This window comes from Tachysurus vachellii, chromosome 10 (assembly GCF_030014155.1).
Source record: "Tachysurus vachellii isolate PV-2020 chromosome 10, HZAU_Pvac_v1, whole genome shotgun sequence".
In the NCBI taxonomy this organism is placed as follows: domain Eukaryota; kingdom Metazoa; phylum Chordata; class Actinopteri; order Siluriformes; family Bagridae; genus Tachysurus; species Tachysurus vachellii.
The window spans coordinates 24456987-24471201 of NC_083469.1; the positions used below are offsets into that span (position 1 = coordinate 24456987).

A 14215-nucleotide genomic window follows, 5' to 3' on the forward strand; every position below is an offset into this window, starting at 1 on the left:
CTGTTTCCTTGGTTTCTTCAAGCTTACAAAAAAAAAACATCAGCCAAATGAATGCGTGTCAATAGTTTTATTAAAGAATGAACACATTTACAGGGCTGTTGTCAAGTTGTGCTAGGAAAAAAAAAATGGGAAATTTGTACAACAAATGAACTTCAGGTGATGTGACAATACAGTAGATTACTATTAAAAAAAAACACAAAAAAACAAATCTTCACAGTTCACAACAGTTTTCTCATATTGTCTCCAATCACGTACAGGTAAATAAACGTATTTACTCTTTCCTTCCTTTTATAATGCTGTATGCTTTTTTTTTGTAATGATGATATCTGTACTGATTCTAACTAAATATCATGATACTTAATGTGAATTATGGACGTGACTGAGTACTGTGATACAAGATACAAAAAAAAGTGTGTGTGTGTGAAAACGCAATAGAAAAAAAAAAGATCTCGACCTTCTCGGATTGGTTTCAAAATCCCTGAGAAAAAGAAAAATCCTATCTAGGAGTAGTCCTAATTATTATTTTTCCCTCCAAACGTCTTCGTGAAGTCAATTCCACAGATATGCCATAGTGCAAATTGTACTAACTGCTAAATTTAATCCTCTGACATTAAAGTGCATCTGTATGGGCCAGGTCTCACATAGACGTGCATGTTTCCAATGACATCTCACCAGCACTGAAACTTTATTTTCCAATTGCAACTTCCTAAATAACCTAAATGAACAATTTGTCGAAATCGTAACCAATCAACCAAGACATGTTTTTCGGTAGAAGTTTTCTTTCAGTGGTTAATACAGCTAAACACCTGAGCTGCTAGCTACCAGTTTGCTTGCCTAAAGCCTCACACACACTAAAACGACATAATTATCACAAAGAGACAGGAAACTATATCCTGAAAAAAAGGTGAGATTAAGCTATAAAATGTCTTAGTGGTAGTATTTAATATTATTATTATTATTATTATTATTATTATTATTCTTATTATTATTATTGTAGATCTGTGACATCTTTTTGTACAGTTTTGTAGACAATAATGTGATACTGTGTCTGAAATGTTTAAACTGGTAGCTGTGGAAAACAAAAAGAAGCAAACTTGGCAATGTCGAACATGTCTTGGTTGATAGAACGCAGGTTGTTCATCCATGCGGAAGGAATAAAAATAGTCCGCGATCGCCTCATTGCTCGGATAATAGTTTCCGAAAGTTTTCCAGTTCTCTAATACTTGTTGAGACTCTGAAAGAAAGAAAAAAAAAAAATCAACGTATAACCTATTAGTAATAGCTTACATGAAGGTTCCGTTTACTGACGTTACACATTTAATTAATATTATAATAAACATGAACAGACAATAAGTGACATTAATAGTAACGTACTTAAAGAATAACAAACCTTAAGCATTACAGGTTCGACTACCTGATTTTGTGGAGGTTACACAACTAATTATTTTCCCATGATCCATTGTGCTTTATTGCTTGCTTACTGTTAAATCATGTTAGTTAACAGATCGTCAGTGTAAAGTTAGGAACGAACTGTTCTAGAAATTAATGCATGAAAATGTCTGTACCTCCCGAAAGCATTGAAGAGGGAAACGATCTCCTGTCGACTCAGTTGGAAGGACGGTTTGTCGCTGCTGGACTGAGGAAGTGTTTCAATTTGCTTCTCCGAGAACAGGATCTTTAGAGCTGTACCTAAACCCTGGGTCTAAACAAGAAATCCATGACTAACCGTGAACCTGTAAAGGTACTGAGATATAATGGTCGAATCAGTGGGACATTATGGACGTTGTTGAGATTTGTACCTGCAGTTTGCCCCACAGTCTGCACTTGAAGCATCCTACGCAGTCCATGATCCTGGAGATGTTCTTAAAAGTCCGCCTGAAGTCATCCTGATGAACAGACGAGTAACGGATCAGGGGATCACAGTGCGATACATTAATCCTTTCTTTTATTAAATGAACTGTAGGTGTCATGGACTGACTTTTAGTTTTGCTGCTTCAGACTTATCACCTGCAAACAGTGTGGTCTCGTCAAAATGCAATGGGAAAGACCTGGAAATGACATACGTTGCTTTTAAATAGGGTAACGGTGGAGAAAACATCAAATGTGAAGCATGGGGGTGGAAGCATCAAACTGCAGCTGTGTTTTGTAGGAAATAATGATATAGCAATAATAAGGTTTAAACTTGGTCACAAATGGTATTCTAGTTGGAAAATTATCCTAAGCAGACATCAAAAAAAAAATAAATAAAAATAAAGGACACCTACAATGCCACCAAATACTAAGAAAGAGTGTGTAAGTGTATGTAACATTTTTAACCCACTGAAAATCTGATATACTAAATAAAAGCTAAAGTAAATGACTCTCATATTATTGTTGTTTGTTGCTTATGCAACTATCAGAACACCCCATGTTTTTAATTCCATATGAAAGAAGGCTAAAAATCTTAAAAATGGTGATCCTGCGTTATACCGTTATCCTGTCATGAAAACTCTACCCACTGTGTAAACAGCTGTTTGTCATCCTCTTACTTGGCCATATGGAGGAGCTCTAAGAGCAGCTCCTTAATCTGCTTGTCTTGTTCTGCCTCTCCTGTGTACAGATGGACAGACGGACGCTCAAAGAAAGGCAGGACTTTGGCCAAGGCACGGAGCTCAATCAGATACAGGAAGTAGAGGTTCCTGAGACGCTTGGGTCCTTCTCCTTTGGTCAGTTCTTCATCAAATCTCAGCTGGAACTCGGTGACGTTCGGACCCCATTTCCTTGCAAACCAGTTATCTGATCAATAACAAACAGGAAGCATGGTTTAACGTGCCAGATAAGAGATGGGCGAGCTGTAAGAGACTGACATCATTGCTTATGAATCTATATGTAAATTATATGTAAATGTAAACATTTGAACAGAACATTAACCCACCATCCAGCAGGTACCTGGCACTCAGGTGCACGTTTATACTCGCATGCAGTCCTGAGACGAGCCTGAAAAAAGCTCTTTTCTCCACACATAGACCTACATGCAGAGGGAAAGCATATTAAAGAGCAGCACATACACACACACACACACACACATACAAGTGTAAGTAAGTGCTGTTTACCTTCTAGCCACTTGTAGAATCCCCTTCCTGAAATACAAAGAGCTTTACAACTGGATGCACAATTACACCAATATTCAATATGTAAATATAATTAAGAGGGTCTTTAATTTTAAATTGTTAAAGCAAGTTTTAAAACATTTTTATACAATATGTTGTGCAAGCTGCCTTTAGAAAATCAGGACAGTTAAAACAACGTGAAGTTTACAACAACTAAGCCGTACATTTAAAAAAATCTCATTACAAAGGATTTACATTAAAAAAAAAAAAAAAAAAACTCAGTCTTTAAAACTTTGGAACAGATAAAGCAACCAATGGAACTTTCTCAAATAATTCATCAACACTGTATCCTCTAAATGTTTATTCATAACAAGCAAGTTTTTAGAACAGTGAAGCTTTACAGTGAACCTTTACAACTTTACAAACCTATGACGATCATTACAAATGTATGTTCAGTTCAAATTTTCCTGCAATTAAGAACGTTCGTAGAACTTTCCATTAAATATATTGAGTCAGAATACAATTTATTACAATTGTCAGTCAAGACAGTTAAACTTTAGAACCAAGACAAGTTGTACTACATTTTTACATTAAAATATTAAGTTAGGCTTTATAACTTTAGTACAATTAGGATTACATTTAAACCTTGCAACTAAATGTTAGAAAATTTAAGACTAGCTTGATGTATTTTGTTACAAAATGAAGTCGGTCTTTAGAATTTTTTTTTTTTGGAGCAATTATGCACAATGTTAACAAAAAGTCTACTTCTAGAAAGTTAGATCAATTCCATCATCGCTTAAAAGTTTGCAGTTAAACTTTAGAGCAATTAAGGCAAGCTTTATGACTTTATATTAGTACGGTTAAACCGAGCTTTAGGTTAAGGTTAAGATAATTGTTAGAGATGATCAGCGTTTAAACGATTCAAAAATAAAAACAAGCTTTAGAGCTTGTTTAGAGTCAGTGTTTAGAATATTAGGATAGTTATGACTTTAGAAAAATGACTACAAGCTTTAGAACTTTATTTTAAAACACAAAAATAATAAAATTTAGGTAAAATCATTGATTTAAAGATTTAAGTCAATCCCTGGAGCTGTGTGTCAGGTAATTTGGGGTTTAGGAAGTTTAGAACAATTGTATTTAAGCTAGAACTTTACAAACACAACGTCAGTCATTAAAACCTTAAAGACCATTAAATCAACATTCAAATGAATTAAGCTTTTCACAAGTGTCTACCTTACCTTCACTGTCTCCTGCAACACGAACAAAAAAGATGAATTAATAAGAGATTCTTGTTCATTTTTTATCGTGTAATTATTTGAGCAGATAAAACCGCAGAACACACAACCAGCACAACCACACAAACTTACCACTGCTTGACACAAGAGGGTTCAGTGGTCGTTTGACTGTATACGGCCTGAAAGTGTAACACAAAAAGAACTTTAGGAAATGCAATCACGTGCCTGTTTATTGGGTCATATTGTAAGTGTACAAAAGTACAAGTTGCTATAATAAATTATTGTAAAAAAAAATTCTAAGCAAACCACAGGACCACTAACACTCACAATAGTTAAGATAGTTAAGTTAAGACAGTACATACAGTAAGGAATGGAAAAAGATCATCTGCATCCTCCAATACGTTTAAGTGTAAAAGTATTTATCAGCACTTTTGCTGTTGAAACCAACCGATTTCCTGTGACAGATGAACGTAGTGTTATCTGATCGCTTCTACACCACTCACTGTGAGCTTACTTGAAACAGTTCTCTTCATATATACTGTTCCATATCTGCCAGGCCTCAGGACCCTTATATCCAGTATAGCGCTCGGGGTTCAGGAGGAGATCGACATACTGGGAATCTGGAGAGTCTTCGTCTGAGAGAAATGAATAAAGATTTAAAAAAGATGTATTTAAAGCCATTAAATTCTTAATACTGAATGCATTTAATTATGGGATGTTTGGTAATGTCTTGTATTCTAACACCTCTGTGGTAAAAATGGACTAAAGAGTCATACTGTATATAAACAGATCTCGGCACTCGACTCGGAGTGTGTGTTGTAGGTAATAGTTCGATTTCTATGCAAATGTCTTTGTTCCACTTTTATTTACCATCGTGCATGCAAAAACGGTCGGCCTCGTCATCGTGCCGGTTCCAGTCGAGCAGAGCCTGCCGGGTTTCATCACTGTACAACACAAAGTCTGAGTCAGAAAGACTTACACAACACAACAAGAAAACTTTATGGGAGATGATAGTTAAGGGAAGAATTCAGACAGATTTCATAGGCTTCCTTAGAAGACAAGACAGGAAATGAAAGTAACCATTATCCAGGTCCACTGTCCTTTTCCCTTTAGTGAGTTTACGGCTAAACCGTAAATGCAGATGCGATCAGATGTCAAGAGTAGCAAATCTGTTACCATAGCAAATATTCAAATATATTTTTATATTATGTATTTAATATTCTATTTGCAGTTGTTGGTTTTGATAGACGGATTTTGAACCATAGGTGATTCCTTGCACTGCACTACTTCCTCAAACACATTAGATTTCGAGATGAACAGCCCATGTGTACATTTCAGGTGAGGTGTAGTACAAGTCCACATTGTTTACCTTAGAGAGCTATTAACAGCGCCGAGCTTCTCTGCCATTTCACACTCCTTTGTCTGCTGGTTGGCCTCTAATGAATACTGTTCTCACACACACACACACACACACACACACACACACAGTCATTAAACAGAGTCTCCATAGTAATCATTATAAAGATGATGCTGCTCATTTGATAGCATGGCTCATACCTTGAAGCTGCTGGATTTCAGCCCCTCGGGTACTTCGTTCTGTTCAACACAATTTACAAAATACATTACACGAACAAATAGTTTTCATTCATTCATTCATTCATTCATCTTCTACCGCTTATCCGAACTACCTCGGGTCACGGGGAGCCTGTGCCTATCTCAGGCGTCATCGGGCATCAAGGCAGGATACACCCTGGACGGAGTGCCAACCCATCGCAGGGCACACACACTCTCATTCACTCACGCAATCACACACTAGGGACAATTTTCCAGAGATGCCAATCAACCTACCATGCATGTCTTTGGACCGGGGGAGGAAACCGGAGTACCCAGAGGAAACCCCCGAGGCACGGGGAGAACATGCAAACTCCACACACACAAGGTGGAGGCAGGAATCGAACCCCGACCCTGGAGGTGTGAGGCGAACGTGCTAACCACTAAGCCACCGTGCCTCCCACAAATAGTTTTATATTACGTTAAATATATTATAATGTGATTGTTATTTTGTTCCAAGACAATTACTTTAGTGATGCATTTAACGTAGTCTATAATCTAGTGTAATATGTTTAAAAGCTTTAGGTGATACAATTCATTATTACACAACCAATTTAACTTTAATTTTAGAGTGGAAGGCCACACCCCCTTCAATAGAACTGATAGGAACGGAGGCCACGCCTCCTTCAATAAAACTGATAGGAAAAGGCCACACCTCCTTGTCTAGATCCAACAAATCTTCCATATACTTAAATAGTGTATACTTATACTAAAAAAAAAAATGAGAGTTAAAATACTCACAGGTTTGCATGGTTTAACAGCACAGTCTCTGAGACCACAGTGTCCGCTATCCGTCCAGAACGGACACGGGTTATTTAGATTCACCTGAACGGTAGAAAGTTAATAGTAGTTAATCCATTAAAACTAAATTCCTGCAGAAGATTAAACCTCACAATGTCCTGAAAGTCATCCCACCTTATAGAACCTGAAATAGTCAGATGAAAGGAGTTTCTGGAGTTGAGGGAAGAGCTTCTTGTTGTTGAAGCCATCGATTGTTTCCACATCGCAGGTGCAGTCGTCCAGACTACCGGTGACCTAATAAAGAAAATACGCAGACACACAAATAAACAAACATGTTTAGTTCCAAACCAATTCTGCTACAAAGGTAAGCAGCTACTACAATGTTACTGTTAACACTTTACTCATTGAAAGCAAAAGTAAGACTTAAGACCCACTGACCAATCAGGGCTCGTGAGTGAATCTGGTTAACGGTAAACACACGTTTTTCTGAATTTCTTGTTTAAAAAAATTTATTCAGCATTAAACACATGAATACATTCATAAATAAATACCATTAATTGTAAATAATCTTGTTGTTCTTGACTATGTTGTCCATTCATATACAGGGGATTGTAGAGACTTCAATTTAATTTTCAATTCAATTTATTTCTATAGCGCTTTTTAACAATTCCCATTGACTCGAAGCATCTTTACAGAAGTACGGAAACAGAAGAGAGAGAAAAAATAAATAAATATTTAATAATAATAATAATAAGAAGAAGAAGAAGAAGAAGAAGAAGAAGAAGAAGAAGAAGAAGAAAAATAAGGATCAAAATAAGTAAATAAACATACATTCATTCATTCATCTTCTAACGCTTATCTGAACTACCTCGGGTCACGGGGAGCCTGTGCCTATCTCAGGCGTCATTGGGCATCAAGGCAGGATACACCCTGGACGGAGTGCCAACCCATCGCAGGGCACACACACACACTCTCATTCACTCACACAATCACACACTACGGACAATTTTCCAGAGATGCCAATCAACCTACCATGCATGTCTTTGAACCGGGGGAGGAAACCGGAGTACCCGGAGGAAACCCCCGAGGCACGGGGAGAACATGCAAACTCCACACACACAAGGCGGAGGCGGGAATCGAACCCCCAACCCTGGAGGTGTGAGGCGAACGTGCTAACCACTAAGCCACCGTGCCCCCCCAAATAAATGAACATATACAATTAAAAGTTTAGAATTAATTTTAAAAAGATGAACTTAAAATTTTAAATACTATATATATATATATGTATATGTATATATATATATATATATATATACATATATATATATATATATATTTATATAGATATATATATATATAGATAGATAGATAGATAGATAGATAGAGAGAGAGAGAGAGAGAGAGATTTGCTTTCTGGCTGTAAATTTAAGCTGAATATTGAGATTGTACATACAGATGGTTTGAGTAAAAACAGTGTATGAAAGACATGGTCAGGATTTTCACAAATATACACAAATATACACAAATATACACAAATATACAGCAAATATACAGCAAATACTAACACAACACAATCTCACTAAACCTCATGCATGTAAATAGAAGGTGTTTTTGTTCAATATAACTCACTTTGCAGAAACACCTGTGTGCAGCAGCAGAGCTTCCCAGACTGACTGAGACAGGAAACACAAGCACACTGAAGTGGATATAAAATAACAACACTCTCATTTTTACTCCTGTGTTCTACAAACTCAACGTCTGAATTCAGCTCAGTAGTTGGAGTTCATCATATGTTCTGTGCATGTAGATTCTGTATATGTATGATGTGTCATAACGACTGATTCCCACCTTCACTAACTTCCGGGTTTCGACGTGAAAGACGTGAAAGACGTGACTTGTGATCCTGAATCAATCTGCTCCTTGTTTTGGTTTGAAGTGAACTAAGCAGTGGGTTTGTAAGCCCTATAAAGTGCACTTTATGTAGTGAGCAGGAAGGTTTTTAGTATTCTGCCCTAGATAACGGTATAAAATAAAATAAAATAAAATAAAATAAAATAAATACTGTCACAAGTTCACGCAATCGAATTTAATGCTTATTATACTGTAAATTTTTTTTTTTTTTTTATAATTCCTATTGCATAATGCTGCATTGCAGATTGTATTAATTTTTATTTAATCATTTAAAATTGAATCAAATAAAATGACATTTATTGTAGAATTTATAGTTAGGTTCACAAGGCTAGATATTCACAAATGTAGTTTTGGTGGATTGGTTGATTGATTGATTATTTTTCCCCTTGTTGATATGTTAATAAAATTAACAGATTTATGATCGACTTTTGAAGGATAAATGGATTAACGTGTATATATATATATATACACACACACACATATATATATAATTTTATATTATATATATATTTATATATATTTATTATATATATAATATATATATATTTATTTATTTATTTTTAATATATTAGTCTTTAGCAATCTTCATACTAATTTCACAACAGGAAACTGTTGCGTCACCTGATTATTGCGTCATACCTAAACAAACCCAAGATGGGCTCTAAACCCTAATCATTTACTCCAAAATATGATTTAAATTAGATTTCTCATAGTTGGTGAAAGCTTAAAGTGTTGGAAATGGGAAATTCCTTTTTAGGGATTTCTTTAATATATCTCTATATTATTACATGCCTTCTAAATAGGAGGTTTCACAAACACACGTGGGTGTCATGGTCAGGTGTCCACATATTTCTGACCAGTAATTCGTTAATTTTTCATTATTCAGTATATCAGGACACACTATTCATTTTAGGCATAAATGACATGATGTGACTATGGGGTAAAAAAATATTTGAACATTTATTATTTAAATAAAATAACAATTTAAATATTGCAGTGTTGAAAATGCAAGCATGCAAAAAAAAAATAATAAAAATAACACTCACGTTTCTTTCATGTTTAATGTTTCTACCTGTAGCTTCTTTAAATATAGTATACATTTTTTCTCATTCTAGTAATGTGCTCATTCGGCCACAAGATGGAGCCAAAGAATAAAATTGAAGTGTCGTTCCAGTTTACTCCAAATTAGTTTGATGTAGTCGAACATCAAATGTAGTTGATGTAGTGTGTATGGAGCATATTTTAAAATATGTTTATTCCCACTTAACAATAAAGTGATTAACTGTGAGTGGATTTGGGAAAAATACTGTAATTAAATCTAAACTGATCTGAAACTCCTAATTCATTAACTTTGGGTCAGAATTATGTAAAAATGGGTGAGAATTATGTTCATAAATGCAGATGTACAAGAGATTTAATGCCTTATAGAACAAAACATGGTTTACTGCTAGTCCTGGTTTCTACCAAACAAATATAAAGTTATTTTTAAATACATATTTTCCCAACATTATTTTTACGAGTCAGTATTGGATCATTTTCCTGGTTTTATTCAGCAGGAAATCATTATAAAGGCCACCTTTATTACACAATTCTTTGCATAACTTAGGAACAGAAGATCACAAAGAGTCGGCTGTATAACTGTGAGCAGCTGAACACACCAGGTGAGCAGTATAAAGTGTTTAACCTCTCATGATCTCCTTAGAGCCTCATGATGTGTACATTTTAATACTTATCCTGCTTTAGCATTACTATTTAAACCCATGATATACTTGATAAACTTGTCACAAGAATGAATTAGGTGTTACAGCAGGAAATCATACACACTTTATTTACTTTTTACAAATATATATATATAGACAACAGTAAGTCATATAGATCAGAGACACACTTATGTAGTGCCCTTATTTATTTATATGGCTGGGATGACAACAATGCATTGAATTTACTTCTTTATGGAGAGAGAATTAAAAATTAAAACCAGGGGTCAGATCTTAGAGCACATGGACGCCTACTACTGGAAGGAATGTGTTAAAACAGTCTCGATTGCACAATGAATTCAAGGGGGGTATCAAATAGATCCTAAATATGTTGCCTTTTCAGATGTTAAAGATTTCATAAAGAGTTCAAGATATAAATTGTGGACAATGTTGTATATGTGCTGTATCTACATCCTATCAAACAGGGATATGGATTAGTTCTCACTTCTACCCAGTTCTCTCAAGACTTTCATTTTTATTATATGTTCTATTCTGTAATAATCCAAAGCCTTTCTCTTCTCTGGGATCCCCTTTTCTTTAAAAATAAATAAATAAATAAATAAAAAAATGAGGAAGAAGAAGGACTAATCCCAGGTCAGTGGTCTCAGTGTGATCTGTTCCTGTAACTCCATTCTCTATTTTTGTGCTTGCGTGTGCTGCCAAGCCCCTGACGTAATGCTCCCTGTTAATGATTCGCATGTGGGAAGCAAAAGCAATGCTGAGTCTCTCCTCTGGACTAGAGGGAGGGGAAAAAAGAAAGAAAGAAAAAAAAGCCCAAGCAATGCTGAGTCTTTGCTCTGGACTGGGGGCAGCAGAAAAGCAAAAGCAAGCCTGAGCCTCTCTACTGGGACTGTTAAGGAGGGGAAAAAGAGAAGAAGAAAAAAAAATGTTAGGACTCCTTTCTGGACTTTAGGGAGGAAAAGCAAGGAAAGGAAAAGCAAAAGCAATGCTGGTCGTCTGGTCAGGAGTGTAAGGGGAAAAAATATAGTAATGATGAGTCTGTTGTCTGGACTGAGAAAACTTGGTCAACATGGTCAACATGGACAAACCCTGGAGTGAGCCTGAGTGAGCTGGGGCTTTAGCTCCACTTCCAACTTTCAACACAGTACTTTGGACACCTCAATGTGGGTAACATTATTATTATTATTATTATTATTATTATTATTATTATTGCTATTATTACTATTATTATTATTAAGCTATATATATATTAGATTTGATTTATCATAGACTATCTCTGCTTCCACTACCTCCTCTCTCTCTCTCTCTCTCTCTCTCTCTCTCTCTCTCTCTCTCTCTCTCTCTCTCTCTCTCTTCTAAAACATCATATTATCCAAATGTCTGTCTGTCTGTCTGTCTGGCGTCCATAGGCAGCCTATTTTAAGGCTGAATCAAAATAGCCTGTATATGGTGAAATTATAGACATATTTGCCCCGAGAGTCATGGACAGTCAGCAGCTTTTCTGAGTCCTAGACGCCTTCAGTACAGGAAATAAAACCGGGTAAGCGATTTTTTTCCCCCTCGGTTCTTTTATTTTTTTCTTCTCCAGTTGAAATGCAGAGGATCTAAAAACTGCAGAATGGTTGTTACAGCTGCTGTAGACGTGCAACAAATCCCCTATCTTTTGGTGCGCAGTTTTGTTTATGAGGTTTTTTTTTTTCTTCCTGAAAGCGTTAAAGAAAGATCTGGACTTGTGTGTGCTGATCTGATCTAATCTAATCTAACATAAAATAACATGACATAACATAACATAACCCAGTGTAGGACCTTTGGAGGTTGTTAGGGGCGAATTTGCTCGAAAGAATGATATTTTGGGGAAAACAAACCAAAGTGCAAGAAAAACCTGATGTATTTAATGTGGGATTTTGGACTAGTTTTTATTTGTTTCCCTGTTCTATGTGCGCTCGCGCGCTGCTCGTGACGCCTGACTGAAGCTTTGGTTATTTTTATCGGTGCTAATAATGTGAGATGGAAACAGAGAACACGATAAATGTCTTTGTTATGATAGGATTAGTTGTGGATATCAGGCTGGAAATGTTGAAACCGGTCCGCTTTCATGCCTGGGTTAAACAAGATGACAGCCCCTGACACGCCGAGGAATCTAGTGTAGTGTAGTGTAGTGTGTGTGTGTGTAGTCTGTGTAGTGTGTGTGTAGTGTGTTGTGTGTGTATGTAGTGTAGTGTGTGTGTATGTAGTGTAGTGTGTGTGTGTGTAGTCTGTGTATTGTAGTGTGTGAGTGTGTGTAGAGTGTAGTGTGTGTGTGTGTGTATTGTGTTGTGTGTAGTCTGTGTAGTGTGTGTGTAGTGTGTTGTGTGTGTATGTAGTGTAGTGTGTGTGTGTAGTCTGTGTATTGTAGTGTGTGTGTGTAGTGTGTGTAGTGTAGTGTTGTGTGTGTAGAGTGTAGTGTGTGTGTATTGTGTTGTGTGTAGTCTGTCTAGTGTGTGTAGTGTTGTGTGTGTGTGTAGTCTGTATAATGTAGTGTAATGTGTGTGGTGTGTGTGTAGTGTTGTGTGTGTAGTGTGGAGTGTGTTGTGTGTGTAGTGTGTTTAGTGTGTGTGTGTATTGTGTATGTGGTGTGTGTGTGTGGTTTGTGTAGTGTAGTGTGGGTGTGTGTAGTGTGTGTTGTGTATGTGGTGTGTGTAGTGTGTTTAGGGTGTGTGGTGTGTGTGTTTATTAAGGATATCACGATTCTCGGTTGTCCTAACAATCACAATATTCAACAGGGATGTTTTCTTAGACGCTTCAAAATATCACTACCTGCCTTTAACTACCTAACTAACTACCAAAATAACTGCACTACCTGCCTTTAAGTTTATTAACCCGAACAATAGTGACGAGGTATGACGTCATAATATCAGCAGGAATAATGCCCGGGGGGGTGTGTTATATATTATAGAAAAATAATCATCAGTGAAATGGTGTGATGCTTTGCAGCAGACCTTAAAGGGTTTTTAATTACATTTAGACCCTAAGATTATTTTTTTATTAAAAGAATGAGATGTTGATCTGTTTATAGTTGCTGTGAAACAAACACAAAACAAGTTAGTTCCAAAACATTAAAAATGTTGATGCAGATTGGTATCTGTGTAAGGTGTTACCATAGAAACAATGATGCACTGGATTGAGGGCATAATAACTAACCTGTGATTTGCCAATCAGATCTATATCTTTCCAACAGGGAACTACAAATCCAAACCTCTGATTCAGTCCATCTATCTATCCATCTATAAGCTCTAACCATTTGTCACTTCCTCTTTGCAGATTGAAGGTGTTCCTGGTGAAAAATGCCAGCATCAATACTATCTCATTAACACAGGACAGCCATCACGGAGTGCCGTTGTTGTGTTTATCACTCATCACCCCAAATTCGTGGAGGAGAACCGCAACTCGTATCAAAACATAACCAAGAATGACGACACAACACTCAAGCCCTCGTTAACCTTGGGTCGCCCCTGGGTGTGACATCAGAGGAGATAAATTAGAGCTTTTCCTGGATCTATCTGTGAAGTTATTCCCACATTATTGAATACATCCTTCGCTCTTATTAAACCCACAGTGCAGTGTTCAAGTGCAGCCCACCAGACCATGATGTTTCGTGACCAGGTGGGCGTCTTGGCCAGCTGGTTTAAGGGCTGGAACGAATGTGAGCAGACCGTGGCTCTGCTGTCACTGTTGAAGCGGGTGAGTCGGACCCAGGCTCGGTTCCTGCAGCTCTGTCTGGAGCATTCATTAGCCGAGTGTACGGAGCTGCACATTCTTGAAGTGGAAGCCAACAACCCAGGTCAGTAGAGCACGCTTGAGTCATTGCTACTATGAAAAGCAGGTGTATTGAAATTACAATGCAATTGTCAAACGTTTTTCAGACACTCAG

General features: G+C 36.7%; 2 protein-coding genes across 4 annotated transcripts in view; one reads left to right on the forward strand and one right to left on the reverse strand.

Annotated features, from left to right (window-relative positions):
• Positions 1-68: 68 nt before the first annotated feature.
• ero1a (endoplasmic reticulum oxidoreductase 1 alpha) lies at positions 69-8534 on the reverse strand. The gene is made up of 16 exons (XM_060880439.1): positions 8306-8534; positions 6851-6970; positions 6677-6760; positions 5882-5920; positions 5694-5770; positions 5195-5268; positions 4839-4959; positions 4457-4503; positions 4328-4339; positions 3093-3119; positions 2915-3007; positions 2529-2775; positions 1979-2048; positions 1800-1886; positions 1566-1702; positions 69-1234 (listed from the first exon to the last, which is right to left on the reverse strand). Exons 1-16 carry the CDS (start codon positions 8402-8404, stop codon positions 1177-1179), a joined length of 1392 nt encoding a protein of 463 aa, XP_060736422.1. The 5' UTR covers positions 8405-8534; the 3' UTR covers positions 69-1176.
• A 2539-nt stretch (positions 8535-11073) lies between these two features.
• The window catches only part of samd4a (sterile alpha motif domain containing 4A), a 45065-nt gene continuing 41923 nt past the window's right edge, over positions 11074-14215 (forward strand). Inside the window, exons 1-3 of one of the 3 annotated variants that reach the window (XM_060880441.1) lie at positions 11075-11468; positions 11715-11845; positions 13606-14125. In XM_060880441.1, coding sequence (XP_060736424.1) covers positions 13930-14125 — 196 coding nt within the window. In that variant the 5' untranslated portion in view covers positions 11075-11468; positions 11715-11845; positions 13606-13929. Of the gene's footprint in view, positions 11469-11714; positions 11846-13605; positions 14126-14215 lie in introns of all 3 variants that reach the window. The other 2 variants (XM_060880442.1, XM_060880440.1) reach the window with 2 other exon arrangements.

What these genes read in the sequence shown, in the direction of transcription:
- ero1a (XM_060880439.1), bottom strand. Translation starts at nt 8,404, where the DNA reads ATGAGAGTGTTGTTATTTTATATCCACTTCAGTGTGCTTGTGTTTCCT. An exon ending in ATTCTACAAGTGGCTAGAAG is followed by an intron (nt 3,008 to 3,092) that starts GTAAACAGCACT and finishes CTCTGCATGTAG; the next exon opens with GTCTATGTGTGGAGAAAAGA. An exon ending in GAGCTCCTCCATATGGCCAA is followed by an intron (nt 2,049 to 2,528) that starts GTAAGAGGATGA and finishes TGTCATTTCCAG; the next exon opens with GTCTTTCCCATTGCATTTTG.